The sequence below is a fragment of the Lacerta agilis genome, chromosome 3, assembly GCF_009819535.1.
Source record: "Lacerta agilis isolate rLacAgi1 chromosome 3, rLacAgi1.pri, whole genome shotgun sequence".
NCBI classification, from domain to species: Eukaryota; Metazoa; Chordata; class Lepidosauria; order Squamata; family Lacertidae; genus Lacerta; species Lacerta agilis.
Genome location: NC_046314.1, coordinates 117568406 through 117583477, shown reverse-complemented (window position 1 = coordinate 117583477; position 15072 = coordinate 117568406). Strand labels below are relative to the sequence as shown.

The following is a 15072-nucleotide window of genomic DNA, read 5'->3' as shown; positions in this document are numbered from 1 at the left end:
TTTATTTCCCCAGCAATGAACTTGTATTACGAAGGGCCTTTGCATGACCTCTGCCCTCACTGAGGTGCAAGCAAGTCTTACCCAGTCCAGCGGCAGCCCAGGTGTGCTCTGAGCGGGCTGCCCATCACCCCTTGTGGAAGTGAACTAGGAAATCCGAGGGTGGAGGGCGACAAGGCCAGTTGTGGAAAGGACAATGAATGGTCTTCAGAGGGTTGGTCTCCACACAAGCCCCCACCTGCTGCCCCAACCAAGATGGAGCCTGGCTCTGAGTGGCTTTGAGAGATTTTTGTGGGGTAGGTGGGGGTAGAATGTGCACATTCGTGTGTGTTTATTTTACAGGAAATTGACCCAGCTCATTCAAAGATCTCAGACATTTCTCTCCTTTCACCAGTTTGGCCTTCTGTGGTCGCTGTTGGCTGGGAGTGGCTCTCTTGGGGTTTATTTTGTTTATTGATTATTGATTAAATTTGTTAGTCACTTAGGGCAACCCAAAGCGACTTGCGAGCATTTTAGACAAGTGTCTTGCCAGCTGTTCTATAGTTCTTTAACTGGCAGCAGCTCTCCAGGGCTTCAGATGGAGAGTCTTCCCCCCCCCCCAGCCCTCCCTGGAGACACTGCAAAAAGCCATCTTGGATTCTGCTTGGTCCTGGTGCCAGCAGCACCGCTGGCTGGAAGCCCCTCCTGAAGGACAGAGGCCAGGCCCTTGGAGGGGCTGCTGGCCCTCCTGGCCTCTGGCCTCCCCCCATGGAAGGAAGAGGGCCACAAGCTCAGGCCCTCCACCTGTGGGGCTCACAGGGCCTGTGCTGGGGGCCGCGGGGCCCTCCTCCTCCTCCCTGGCTTCTGCTTAGGAGGTTGCCACCTGGGCTCCTAGCCCCTGTTCATGGCACTGCTGCTGCGGCTGCTGCTCCTGCTCTGCTACCACGGCTGCCGCCAGCTCTTCCTGGTGCTCAAAGACGGCATGCGCAAACTGGGTGAAGACGCGGTCCATGTAGCTCTGGTGGCGCGGCAGGAGCCCCTCCAGGAAGCCAATGTGCCCCCCTCGTGCCGTCACCAGCAGCGCCAGGGTGGAGACGCTCTGGGCTTCCTTCACAGGGATGGCTGCAAGGAAGGCGGCGGCCGGGGGTCAGTCAAGAGCAGGAGCCCCGGGGGGGGGAGAGGGGTGCCCACCTCCCACCCTGCCTGGGGGACTCACCGTGAAGCGGGGAGAAAGGGTCGTCGGAGGCGTTGAGGCACAGCACCGGGACACGGAAGCTGTGCACCTTCTGGCAGGGGCTGGCGGCCTGATAGTATTCCTCGCAGGAGTTGTAGCCAAAGACCACGGCCGTGTAGCGCTCGTCAAACTCCCGGATGCTGCGCGCCTGGGAAGAGAGGGAGCGCAAGCACCAAAGCGTTAGGTGCAATTGCCGCGTCGCAGGGGGTTGGACTGGATGACCCTTGGGGGTCCCTTCCAACTCTACCAGGGAGGGGGCAGTACCTTCAGCACGTGGTCCACATCAATTCGCTCAGCAATGACCTTCCTGTGCCTGAAAATAGGGTGGAGGTGTGAGCAGGGAATGGAAAAGGGGCCAGCTGGGGGGAGGGGGGTTCTGGGAAGGAAAAGCCGAAGGGCAGGGTGGGGGTCTTGGGGCCCCTCCCTCCCTCCCTCCCAGACCTGCCTCTGGTCCCTCCCCACAACAGCAACGCACCGCTGGATGAGCTTGCGGAGGTTGGATGTCAGGTGTTGATTGAAGAGCACCTGGTTGAGGGGTCTCTCCAGGGAGTGGGTGGTCTCGAAGGAGTCCCAGCTGACGGAGCACGTCATGGCGGCCACCAGTCCGGCTTCGGGGCCTTTGCGCCCCAGGTAGTTCAGCACCAGGATCCTGGGAGCAGGAAGAGGGATGCTTCAAACGGATGGAGGGGTGGCATTCCCCTGGTACGTTCTGGGCACCATCAAGCCCTGCCCTGCCCTCCCCCCCCAGACCCTCTCTATTGCAGGCTGCCACTGTGACTGACCAGCAGCTCTCCAGGAAGCCCTCTCAGTTTGGAGAAAAGGCAGCCTAATAGAAGTTTATAAAATGAAAAAAAAGTCCTTTATGCAGCACATAGTTAAACTGTGGAACTCCCTGCCACAGGAGGCAGTGCTGGCCACCAACTGGGGTGGCTTTAAAAGAGGATGAGACAAATGCACGAAGGAGGAGGAGAGGGCTATCGATGGCTACTAACCACAATGGCTATGCTCTGCCTCAACATTGAGAGGCAGCAATGTTTCTAGATTCATAGAATCATGGAGCTGGAAGGGACCCAAGCATCATCTAGTTCAACCTCCTGCAATGCAGGAATTCCAGTCACCGGAGGGGAGAGGACTCTTGCGCTCAAATCCAGCGGGATGCTGGACTAGAGGGGCCGCCGGCTTGATCCTGCAGGCTGTTCTTGTGCTTCTGTGCAGTGAACTGCAAGCAGCACCTGCAGCCGCCTCTTTTGGGCCAAGACTCGGGCCAGCTTCCAGGCTGCTCAGAACATTTCTTCAGGTCAAAACAGCTGCAGGCCAAAGGCTCGCACCCCTCCCAACGGAGCTGCTCCAGTAAAAGCCCACCCACCCCCATTCCGGAGCGTCACCCTTGAGCCACTTCTGTTTTGCACTTATGGGTCTTGGTTTCAAATTCTCCGCACTGGCAGAAGAACGTGGGCAAGTTCTGGAGGAGCAGGCCTGCCAGTCCAGAGGGGCAAACGGCAGACCTGGAACATCTGGAGCCATCAGAACTGCCACACCGTGGCTTGTAGGAAACAAACACCAATGGCTGCCACAGGCCACTTCCGGAGTCACACCAGACCATTCCTCTGGGGGTCCCTTTCTCAAGCAGACCGGGTCTGGTGGTGGAGGGGGGGTACAGCCCCTTGGCAGCCCAGAGCTGGACTGAGCCCGTTGCTCTTTTTGGTAAAGGTTATCAGCTGGACCTTTGGAAGGCTGCCCAGGGGCTTCCCTGCGTCCCAGCTGGCAAACGTGCTCTGCTAGTAAGGGAAACCTTTCTCTAGCACTAAGCAGAGACTTGCGGCTGGGAGCAACTCCTGAGTCATGCGAGGCTCTTTCCTCAGGAGCAGGAAGGCTGACTCACCAGCTCCCTGTACGCACCAGGGCCAGGCAAGCTGGGCTCTGCCTTCCCTTTCACCCAGATGATCAACCGCAGCAGCAGAGTGCCAGTTGTGGGTGCGCAAACGCCTCTCCAGCATTTCAGTTCCTGTCCCCTCCCAGCATGGCTTGATTCAGGGGCACAGGAGGTCCAGGCCTGTGGGTCCCTCTCGTGGCACATGGAGAGCGAGGGTCGCCTCCTTCCTTCCAAAGGGTTCACCCAAGGACACCCTCGCTCCTAACCAGCTTAAGGGAAAGGGAAGGGGCAGGAGGAGCTGCTAGGAAGGAGACCCACAGGCTGTGCCAAGTTCAACAGAAACGGCAGGAGAATCCGCTCCAATGTCCTCGCAGAGGACTTGTGCACCGTCAGGAGCTATTTCTGTGCCCTTTGCACGGAGAGGCAGCTCTGCTCATAAAAAAAGAGTCACGGCACAACGACGCAGAGGTCATTCTCCAGCTCCTCGTGCCTTGTGTGAGGACAGAATCCTGGGCTAGAAGGGCCACTGGCCTGATCCTGGAGGCACTCCTGGTGCTCTTTCCTTCCTACTAGAGAGAGGGCCGAGCTGGGAGGCCACGGGACTCCCCATCCTGGGGCAACGGAGCCACTTCTCTGCAGCGCAACTTGCATTCCCCCCCCCCCCGCCTGAGTCTCACCCGCCCAGCGAAACGCCCACCGCCATCAGGGGGGCCCGGGGGAAGCGGCTCTTGATGTGCCCCACCACCAGCTCCAGGTCTTCAGTGTCGTTGGCGCAGAAAGCCCTGTGTGTCTGCGGAGAGGGAAGGAGAGAGGGGAGATGGTGGGTGAGGCTTGCCTCTTCTGCAGAGACAGGGAGTCGGGGGGGGGGGCATCCTGCCTTCGCCTTGCAGTCCCACAGCACCCTCTCCTCCCCTCCTCCAGCACCCAAGGGTGCACCGCCCCCGGCTATGGCCACACTCACCAGCAGCTCCTCTCCTTTGCAGCCTCGGTTGTTGAACACAACAGCCCTTCGAGGGAGACAGGAAGAGAGTGAGCACTGAGGAGAAGGGGAGTTGTGGCTGCAAGTCACGATGGGAAATAGCAGCTGGGGGGAGAGGGCGAAGACCCTCCTGCCCTGGTGCTTCTGGGGGTCCTGGGCGGGGGGGGGCACCTGGTTGGCCGCTGTGGGAACTGGATCCTGGACACAATGGGCCCCCTGTGACCAGATCCAGCAGCCGGGCTCCTCTCAGTTTTTTATGATTGCTAAATGGAACCTCCATAGACAGAACCAGTTTACCTTAGGGTGGAAAACAAGAATGGGAAAAGGCAGTGGTGCGTAATGGTTAGAGTATTGGACTAGGACCTAGGGGAGCAGGGTTCAAATCTCCCCTAGGCCATGAAACTCATCTCTCAGCCTCCCCTACCTCCCAATGCCAGGACCACCCAGAGCACCCTTTCCCACCTGTAGCCCTGTTGCTGGACGCTTCGGACCATGTGCAGAATGTAGGTCTCCTGGCTGTTGCCCGTCAGTCCTGGCAGGAACAGGACAATGGGGCAGCTCTCTGGGTCAGGGTGCTGCCCGCTCTCGCCATCGGCCCAATCCAGCAGCAGTTGACCTCCGTCTGCGGTCCTCAGCACTTCACTGGATGGGAAAGGACGAGGAGCAGGCGGGTGAGATGGGCTCCGTGGCATCACAGCCCCATGCCCACCACCTCCCCAAGCAGACTGGTACCGCCCCCCCCCCGCCCCCATCCGGCCGACCTGTGGTAGGAGACGGGCGGGCTGGACTTGAGGAAGACGCGGACGATGGTCTGGAGCCGTCCTTCGAAGCACCACGGTGTAGGGTAAAAGGTCTCATTCACAATGGGGCAATATTTCTCCAGGAAGGAGCGGAAGGGCTGGCAAGCCACCAGCAGTGGGGGCTGCGGGGAGGGGGGTGGAGAGAGGAAGGTCACAGGGAGCTCAAGCTCAGGAGGCCACAGGGCTACCCCAGAGCTCTCCTTCCTTGGAGTTCAATATTCCTGCATTGCGGGGTTTGGACTAGATGACTCTTAGGGGTCCCTTCTAACTCCTCTACGATTCTAAGCTGCTGCTGCTGCTGCTGCCAACACAGGTTACTTTCCTGCCTCTTGCCAAAGTGGGCTGCCCAAGGGCCTCCGACTGGCATTTATCGTGCCCCTGGGCAGGGTCCTCTCCTCGTTTCACAGGGAGATTTGCTCGCCCTTTCCTGCAAAAACACCTTTGCAGCTGAGCTGCCGATTCCACAGTCAAACACCTCTTACTGCCCAAGAGTCCTTCCTAAAGTTTAGCTGGGAATGGGATCTCCTTCCTTGTCGTTGGAATCCATTAGTTTGGGGCCCACCCTCCAGAGCAGGAGGAAACAAGATGGCCATCATAGAATCATATCAGTGGCGGATTTGGGGCTATCCAATTTCAGGGGTACCATGTGTGCAACACCAATAATCGAGTCAGTTGTACTTCCCTTAATCTTTCTTTGATCGTATTGCCTCTCAGTCTCTCTTTTCCAGCCTAAACGCCCCAACTTCCTCTACCGTTCCTCATAAGGCTGTTTTCCAAACCCTTCGTCGTCTTCCGCCCACCTTCCAGCTTGTCAATACCCTCCTGAAACTGGGCTGCCCAGAACCTCAGAAGGTGCTTCTCTGCCAGGGAGAGCCAAAACCAGGCGTGGCCACTGGGCTGGGAGGAATCCAGTTTCTGTCCCTTATTATTGTTGTGGCAGATACTTAATGAATACTTCCGAACCTGTTTTCCAAATCGGGGGTATGCCTCACGTGTGACAGTCTCACGCGCCAGCCGGAGGCGGGCGGGCAGGCAGGTAGCCCACCCCACCGCCTGTGGCAAATGCCAGGCTTGGCCCCGAGACCCCCAAGGGAAGGAGCGAGGCACGTGCAGCCTCTGGATCAGAGATCCTCCCCGCCCCCCGTGGCCCTCCCCGGTGTCTCTTGCCTCCATCTCGGAACCTGGCCAAGGGTTACGCCGGGCGGTCGTCGGGGGAGCTGGGCTCGTGGGGGTGGGACGGAGAAGGGTCCCCCCCCCCAGCCTACTCCCTCGCCCGAAAGAGGGGTGCCAAGGATGCCCGGGGTTCCCCCTCCCCCTTGCCAAGAGGCTCAGCCTCCGCCCGCCCCGTCGAGGCTGCCCGAAGCAGCGCCAGCGCCCGCCCCATGCTCACCTTAGGGACGCGCGCCCAGTAGTAGGCCAGCCAGCCGGTGCTGAAGCCCAGCAGCAGCGAGAGTCCCAGCATCTCTTCCGTCGTCCGCGGCGTCGGGCCGGTCAGGTGCTGCTGCGGCAAACAAGGCGCCCACGAAAGTGGCCCGGGACGGGAAAAGCGCACGCGCAGGCGCACACACCGCACGGCCTCACCGGGGGCGGCCATCTTTGAGACGGGCAAGAGGCCGCGCCCCGCCCACCTGCGGCCATTTTTGGGACGGGCGCTCCATTCCGTGCCGTCCAGCCTGAAAGAGCCCAAAGAAGAGGGAGGCTTTTAAGGCTAGTTTCTTAAGGAAAAGCTGACCGGACTGGAGTCTTCCAGAAGAAAAGCGGCGCAAGGGTCTCCCTCTGAGAGCTCTGTCCATGCTCAGAGGCACTCTTCTTTCCCTCCCTCCCAGGCTGAGCAGTGGAGAGAGGGAAGGAAAGAGGAGTGCCTCTGAGCATGGACGAAGCACCTTCCTCGTTCTTACCCCCGAGGCAGCCGCCCTCTCTCTTCTCGGGATGGGCAGAGAGGGGAGGATCGAGCGGGGCTCTGCCTGCACAACCAGCGATTTCGATCCATTTCACGTCACACAACAACCTGCGAGGCAGGACTTTGTGGCTAGCTCAGTCGGTACAGCGTGAGACTCTCAATCTCAGAGTCGTGGGTTCGAGCCCCGCGTCCGGCACAAGATTCCTGCATTGCAGGGGGTTGGGCTAGATGACCCTTGTGGTCCCTTCCAACTCTGCGATTCTTTGACTTGGAATCCTGATCCCATCCAGTGGGCTGGTACTGGCTCAGGGCTCTGCCCGCTGGCAACTGCCAGGAGGGGGGTTGCGAAGCCAGTGTGGTGTAAAAGCGGTAGACTCGTAATCTGGTGAACCGGGTTCGCGTCCCCGCTCCTCCACATGCAGCTGCTGGGTGACCTTGGGCTAGTCACACTTCTCTGAAGTCTCTCAGCCCCACTCACCTCACAGAGTGTTTGTTGTGGGGGTGGAAGGGAAAGGAGAATGTGAGCCGCTTTGAGACTCCTTCGGGTAGTGAAAAGCGGGATATCAAATCCAAACTCCTCCTCCTCCTCCTCCTCCTCCTCCTCCTCCTCCTCCTCCTTCTTCTTCTTCTCCCTCCCCCGGGGCCCCCACGCTACGCCACTGCCCCCAGCTTCCCCTCCTGGACTGGCACGGCCGGTTGAAATAGGTGGAGGCTGAAGCACCGAAGACGCGCCTGCTGGATCAGGCCCAAAGGGCATCTGCTCTGCCCCGGGGCAAAGAACTAAGGCGCATAGTGGAACTTTGCTGAACCTGAGCTGCTGCATAGCCGAGGTCTTGCGCCCCCTCACCTGCCACTGTCGCAGGACCAGCGGGACCACGGGACGAGGCCGGGCCGGCTGCTGCTTTCTATTTCTTTTCTAATTATTATTCATGCACTTTTCAGTATATATTGTACGTACATTTCCCCATCCTACCAGATGATCTAATAAAAGACTTCCCTCCCAACCTATCAGGCGCCTCTTTTCTGGATCCACGGATCTGCCAGCGCTGGTGGGCTCAAGAGGGAAGATTGGGGGGGGGGGGTCTGCAAAGAAGGGTCTTGGATAGCTCAGCTGGTTAGAGCGCAGTGCTGACAACGCCAAGGTTGCAGGTTCGATCCCCACATGAGACAGCTGCATAGATGGTGCTCAGGGTCCCTTCCAGCTGTGCAATTCTGTGCTTCTTTGGCAATGATTTTTCTATACAGCAGCTGCCGCCTGGCCTGGATCAAGAGCTCAGTCAGTGGCACCAGAAAGCGGGGCCCCTGTCGCCCCCCCCCCCTTTGTTGCACCAGCTACTTTCCAGATGAAATGTTCCTTACGAACAGTTCGGCAGTAGAACCGACTCCCTTGGGAGTCCCCCCCCCCCTAATAAGTTTTTAAAGCAGAGGTTGGGGGGGGCATCCTGGCAGGAATTCGTCCTGCATGGCAGGGGGTTGGACTAGATGACCCCTGGGGTCCAATTCTACAGTTCTACGATCCTAAATTCTCATAAAATCCACTGTACGGAGTCTTTCCATCTTGGAAAACAACTAGATATCTCTGTACGCCTGCATGTCTGGTGCCGTTGCGCACACACACACACCCGCCAGTCGCAGGAAAGTCCCCCTCCCTCGGAGAGCGCCACGTCGGAGCCGGCTGCCGCCCAGACCGGCTGCGATGCCCAATGGTCGGAGCGCCTGGCAGGTAGCTCCCGAGGGAGGGCGCGAGGGGTGCGCCTGGTAGCTCAGTCCCGCCTCCCCCGCCACGTGGCCCCAGGCCTGTGACCGGCCGCCAACAGCCGGGGATCAGCGTCGTCAGTCGCTCGTGGGTCCCTCGGTCTGCCTGTCAGCCCAACCCCGCAGCCTCGCGATCTCGCGTGGAGCGGAAGATTCCTCGTGCTGCGCGTGGCTCGTGCCGGGGCTGTGCAGCAGCCGGTCAGGGCGAGAAGGAAGAAGGCGCCGGGCGGGCGGTGGCATCTCTCGGGAAGCTCCAGTTCCCCCTCCCCCCGGCCCCAGGTTCTCCTTTCCGACGTGCAGAATATTAGTCAGGCAGGCAAGGTGATCTCCGCCCCCCTCTCCCCCGCTGCAGTGGTACAGTCCATTCTGCCGCCGCCGCCGCCGCGCGCGCACCCTCACATCTTCTTGGGGCGTCCCCGGGGAAGGCGCGTGCCTGCGTGTGAACGGGTCTGACTGTCCGCTGTCCGAATCCGTGTTTTGGGTTGTCCCCCGGCTTCCCTGCCCGTGGGGACGCGTCCCCGTGGCCCTTGCCACCTTCGGCAGCTCGTTGGCAAAGCCCCGGTGCCCACCGAACAGAGGAAGCGGGCACCCCGCTGCGTTGGCAGGGCATGAGCGGACGGTGGGTTCCTGTGCCAACTCCTGAACGGTGACAGGATGAAGGAAATGCTTCTAGCCGCGCTGCTCCTCGCCGTGTCAGCCAGCTGGGCGGCCCCAAAGGATGGCACTAACAGGTACCAGGTGGGGAAACTGGGGGTGAGGAAGGAGGCACGCTGGCGTTTGAAGCTGGGGGGCGGGGCTGGGGGGAGGGTCCTTGGTGCCCCCTCCAACTGCACCTTCTCTTTGTGCACTTTAGGTCTGATCCCCTCCCACCCATCCCGAACCCCCTCGACCCAGGGCAGGAGTCTGCGAGGTGAGTTCCTTCCTTGCCCATTGCACACCTTGCCCCCATCCCTTTGCCACCCCCCTGGGGGGAGACTGACCCAGTCATATTCCCACTCCATTGTTACCCTCAAAGGGTCCGCCCCCCCAGGCTTGAAGCCCAGGAACACCCTCCATAGAACCATAGAAATATAGAATTGGAAGGGACCCCAAGGGTCTTCTAACAGGTAGTTCATCCCTGGCATATAGTAAGAGGACCTCTGAGCATGTGCAGAATATCCACCCTCCCCTTCCCAATGAGGAACTGCAGGTGTCCCTCCCCACCCCTTCAAGGCACAGTTTCCCCACCAGGCATTTTGATCCTGAGCAAACAGGAGCTGCCCAAAATTCTTTGTCTGCAAATGCCCCAGTCTGCCGGTCCCTAGAATGGGCAGCTCTTGGCTCCTTCCTGACCTTTGCACCCGTTGCCCAGGCCCAGAGTCTCCCTGCTGCCCCCTGCCCTGCCCTTGCCAAGCCCCACAACCCTCTGCCTGCCCCCTGGTTTGCTGACCTGTGCCTTGGCCTGGCTTAGGTTGATACAGGACTACCTGAAGAGCGTTGGGCAAGAGGATGGGAAGCCCAGCGCCATAAGCAGGAGGCAGGGTAAGTTCCAGGGGGTACCAGGGCCATGATGGCCTTAGATGGCACCCACCTCTAGGCCTGAAAGCCAGGGCCTGGCAGGGTGGGGAGCGTGAGCTGGGGGCAAGGGTGGAAGGCTGGCCCTGAGCACCCTGGAGGCTGGGATGGGGGGGGGGCGTTCTTCCAAGAGGGGCCTCAGCCCTCAGGGAATCCCCTGGGGCAGGCGAGGCTGTCCTGCTCACTTTATTTGGGTTTGAGGAAGAAATGGGTAAAAATGAACAAATTCTGCTGGGGGAGCCGAGCAAACCTCAGAACACACACAGGTATGTGTAGCAAAAAGCAGGGTGGGGGCAACAGCTGGAGCAGCAGCTGATTTTGACAAGAGGAAAAAAGAAGAAGTTGGAAGGGAGCCCCAGGGGTCATCTAGTGCAGCCCTTGCAATGGAGGAGTCCCAGCTCAACCCCTCCCCCCAAGATGACAATCCAACCTCTTGCTTGAAAACTTCTAACGGAGGAGACTCCTCCACCCTCTTCCACCGTCCAAGAGCTCTTGCAGCCAGAAAGTTCTTCCTAAGGTTTAGTCGGAGGAATCTCCTTTCCTGCAATTCGAATTCGGGTGCCGCCCTCTGGAGCAGGGTGTAGACAGAGCAAAGGGAGGGGGAGCGGAGAGCGGAGAGCCTACCTGTGTATCCCAGGAGAGGGCAGTCAAACAGGGTCAATGGGAAAGAGGTGCTTTGGGTCTTCAAGAGAGAAGGGGGCGCCCTGATCAGTTTGCGGGGGGACGGACGGACATCTTGAGCCAAACCAGCAACCTCCATGCCCCTTTTGATGTTAAACCACTCAATAAACAGAAAAAGACCTTTAGGTAACAAGGCGTCACTTTAAAAGCCACCCTTTTTAAGCCATAACAAGGATGCTGGGAAACATGGGCATACCTGGGGGGGGGGGCAGCTGCCCCCCCCCCGAAGCAATCTTTTTAAATGGTTATCGGCAGCCTAAAAGGAAAAAAAGCTCAAGACTGGTCTTTCCCCCCCCTCCCAAAATCTCAATAACAGTTGAGCTCTTCTGCTCTTGCTGAGGCAGTTGGCCACTCTCTCTCTCTGTGTGTGTGTGTGTGTGTGTGTGTGTGTGTGTGTGTGTGTTGCGCCGGCTGTTTCCCCCTCCCTCATGCCGACAAAGAGCTGGCGTGCCTATCAGAGACCGGATCCTAGCCTGCACCCTGCTTGGTCGAATGGGGATGCAGGCTGAGACTTGGGCAGTGTCAGGGGGCGAATTCATAGTTGCCGGGATTCATCGTTGCAAGGGAGCTTGGCAAACTGAGTCCCCTTGCATGGTGAGTAGTTCCTTTGCGAGGACTGAGGATCCTGGGAAACTGAGTTTTTCAGCCATTTGGGGATTTCTGTTTGGGGGGGGGGAGTTTTTCTGTTTTTTGAAGCTGTTTTTGTTTTTTGAAGCTGTTTTTGTTTTCGAACCTGAACGACCATGGCTTGCCCCCCCTAGTTTTGATCCTGGGTATGCCCCTGCTGGGAAAGGGGCGTCCTTGCTCCAGAGACGTGGCCCCCTCAGATGTCCCCCCCCCAGTGGCCAGCATCTTCCCACTGAAGCACAGCCTGTGATTATGCAGAGCCTAAAATAAGTCCCTGGCTGCCCACACAGCCCAGCCTGCCTGGGGGGGGGGGGGGGGGCGCGCGGCGGCGGCTGCTTTGCTCTCCTTTCCCCAAGGGAGGGGAAGGAAGGGACACACAGAGGAGGGCAGCCAAGATGGTCAAGGGCCTAGAAACCAAGCCTGATGAGGAGCGGTTGAGGGAGCTGGGTATGTTTAGCCTGGAAAAGAGGAGACACAGTGCAGATAGGAGAGCCATCTTCAGATATCTCAAGGGCTGAACCATGGAAGATGGAGCAAGCTTGTTTTTCGCTGCTCCAGAGGTGAGAACCCAAAAGAATGGATTGAAATGCTAGAATAATGGCAGATCAAATTGGTGGATTATGCTGAAATGGCTAAAATGACCGAAAGAATCAGAAATCAGGAAGATCACAATTTTAATAAGGAATGGGGGAAATTTATAATTTATCTTAAAGACCATTTGGAGGATTGGAATATCACTTGTAGTTTAATGGTGAATTTTGGATACAGTGGAGAGGTAAAATATGTGGATTATTATAAAAGATGCAGGAGGAAATGATTAACAACAGGACCCACAAAGGGGAGGAGGGAAGTCCAGGAGATTCCTTGGAATCTTTGTTTTTTATGTTGCATGCTGAATATGTGACTGTGAAATTTTAATCTGAAAAACCAAATAAATAAAAAATTAAAAAGAAATGCAAGAAAGGAGATTCCCAGTGAAGCAGCTGCAATATCTGCCCAGCAACTCTGGTCTGAGTGCCGGGGACATCCTGGAAAATAGGGGTCGTGTTGTGGTGGGGAGGGCTCTGTGGGTCAGGACGGAGAGCCGAGAGGGTGGGTGGGTGTCCCTGGCCGCAGGAAAACCTCAGCTCCACAGCTGGAGTCACCCCACTGGCTCTTGCTCTGGGCAGGATTTGGGCTCCTGTGCCCTTTGCCTCCCCCCACCCCAATATCTCACCCCACAACCCCCCTCTGGTGTTTGCAGCTCTGTTGCTCCTCTTCGCCCTCCATGACTACGACAAGAGTGGACGGCTGGACGGGCTGGAGTTCATGAGGCTGCTGAGCGAGATGCCCTCCCAGAGAGACAGGGGGCGCTCTGTGCTGGACTCGGTAGGTGCCACTTTCACTCCTTGGCCTTTGGTGTGCCAGGCAGAGAGAGGGGGGCATCTCTGCCCAGGCTGCAGGGGGTGTGAATCTGAGTGCCTTTCCTGCTGTGGCTGTATCCACCTGTCTGTGATTTCAAAGCTCATCTGCTTAGAACAGGCACAGGCAAACTCAGCCCTCCAGATGTTTTGGGACTACAACTCCCATCATCCCTAGCTAACAGGACCAGTGGTCAGGGATGATGGGGATTGTAGTCTCAAAAATATCTGGAGGGCCGAGTTTGCCTATGCCTGGCTTAGAATCATAGAATTGTAGAGTTGGAAGGGACCCCCGAGGGTCACCCAGTCCAACCCCCTGCTGTGCAGGAATCTCCGCTAAAGCATCCCTGGCAGATGGCCATCCAACCTCTGCTTCGAGATTTCCAAGGAAGGAGGCTCTCCAGCCCTCCATTTCTGCGTACACTGGACAAGCAGAAAGCTGTGCTTCTGAAGGACCGTTGCTGGAGACCCCAGAGGGGAAGAGTTCCTCTTGTGCTCAAATCTTGCTTGCAAGTTTCCCCTTGGGGCATCTAGTCCACCTCTGGGAGGACAGGATGCTAGACTAGATGGGCCCTTGGCCTGATCCAGCTGCCCTCTCCTCCTAGCCCCTTCCATGAATTTGTCTCATCCTCTTCTGAAGCCATCCCAGTTGGTGGCTATCACTGCTCCTTGTGGCAGCGAGTTCCAAAGTTGAATTATACGCTGCATGAAAACGTCCCGTTTTTAATCTGTCCTGACTCTTCCAACATTCAGCTTCAATGGACGTTCATGAGCTCCAGTGTGATGAGAGAGGGGAGGAAAACTTTTCTCCACCCGCTTTCTCCAGGCGTAATTTTATAAACTTCTGTCCTGTCGCCTCTTCCTTGCCTTCTCTCTAAATTACAAAGTCCCAAACGCTGCAACCTTTCCTCACAAGGGAGCGGCTGCGTTGCCTCGATCTTTTGGGTGGCCCTTTCCTGAAACTTCTTCAACTCTTTAAGAGAGAAGTGCAAATTCAAGGTGACTCATCGCTGCATGCCAGCCGGGATGGGCACATGCCCCCTGCAGAACCAGGGACCTCTTGCCTGTGCGAGACCTTTTCCGGGGGGGGGGGGCGCAGGGCAGAGGCCTTGCAGGGACCCTCAAGTCCTCTTCGTGGGCTTCTGTTCTTACTCATAATTTTATGGCTTTATTCTCCTTGAGGTGGGATTTTATTATTTTCAATCAAGGGGTGTATAAATGTTATGAAATAAATGGAAATGCCCCCCCCCCCGACCCCTACAGGTGGTGCTGATGGTGGACAACATCCTGGCGACTCAGGACCTGAACCACGATGGGCTGCTGGAGCCCTCAGAGCTGCTTCAGGGGCCCTGGCACAGCCAGACCCCCACCCTCCTTGCTGCCCCCAATGGAGAAGAGGGCAGCGTGCTGCGGGACTCCCCTGAACCTGACGGACAAGGCGTCGGCCACCCGGATCCCCTTGGCCAACAAGGCACCGCGTCAGACCAGGGCGTGGTGGAGGCCCCCTCGCTGAGCCCCCCGGCACACAATCAGGAGGGGGCACCGGGGCAAGGAGCAGCGGCTGATGCAACTCAGCTACAGGAGCCTGGGGAGCCGCTCATGCCAGGAGACTGAAACACCCCCCCCCCAAGGAAGGGGAACCAGCGGAGGAGGACTGAAAAGCAGAGGCTGCGCAGGATGGCAAAGCTGACTCTGTCCACCCATCCCATAAAACCATAGTTGGAAGGGGCACCGAGGGTCAACCTCCAGCAACGCAGGAATCACAACTAAAGACTCCTTGGCAGGTGGCCATCCAACTTCTGCTTTCAGATCTCCAAGGAAGGAGAGTCCATCGCCTTCGGAGGGAATCTGTTCCGCTGTTGAGCAGCTTTTATTGACATAAAGTTCTTCCTATTGTTTTTGTCAGAAATACATTTATTGCCATTTGAATCCATGGGTTCAAGTCCTACCCTCCAGAGCAGGAGAAAGCAAGCTTGTTCTCTCTCCCATTTGGCTCTCCTATCTCCTCTCAGTCTCCTCTTTTCCAGGTTAAACAGAACCCAGTTTCATCAACCGTTCCTCATAAGGCTTGGTTTCCCAGACCCTTGATCATCTTGGTTGCCCTCCTCTGCACACCTTCCAGCTTGTCCACCTCCTCCTTGAATTGTGGTGCCCAGAACTGGACACAAGACTCCAGGTGTGGCCTGACCAAGGCAGAATAGAGGGGGACTATGACTTCCCTTGATCTGGACACTAGACTTCTGTTGATGTAGCCTAGAATGGCATTAGCTTTTTTTGCTGCTGCATCACACTG

General features: G+C 57.7%; 2 protein-coding genes across 2 annotated transcripts; one reads left to right on the top strand and one right to left on the bottom strand.

The window, feature by feature from the left end:
- Positions 1-619: 619 nt before the first annotated feature.
- On the bottom strand, positions 620-6461 carry ABHD1 (abhydrolase domain containing 1). Its single transcript, XM_033145277.1, has 9 exons — positions 6253-6461; positions 4824-4984; positions 4525-4704; positions 4045-4090; positions 3761-3873; positions 1686-1859; positions 1475-1523; positions 1193-1358; positions 620-1098 (listed from the first exon to the last, which is right to left on the bottom strand). Exons 1-9 carry the CDS (start codon positions 6454-6456, stop codon positions 845-847), a joined length of 1347 nt encoding a protein of 448 aa, XP_033001168.1. The 5' UTR covers positions 6457-6461; the 3' UTR covers positions 620-844.
- Positions 6462-8812: 2351 nt separating this feature from the next.
- On the top strand, positions 8813-14551 carry CGREF1 (cell growth regulator with EF-hand domain 1). The gene is made up of 5 exons (XM_033145541.1): positions 8813-9248; positions 9371-9427; positions 9968-10038; positions 12623-12747; positions 14043-14551. The coding sequence occupies exons 1-5, from the start codon at positions 9172-9174 to the stop codon at positions 14391-14393; spliced, it is 681 nt and encodes a 226-aa protein (XP_033001432.1). The 5' UTR covers positions 8813-9171; the 3' UTR covers positions 14394-14551.
- The last annotated feature ends 521 nt before the right edge of the window (positions 14552-15072 follow it).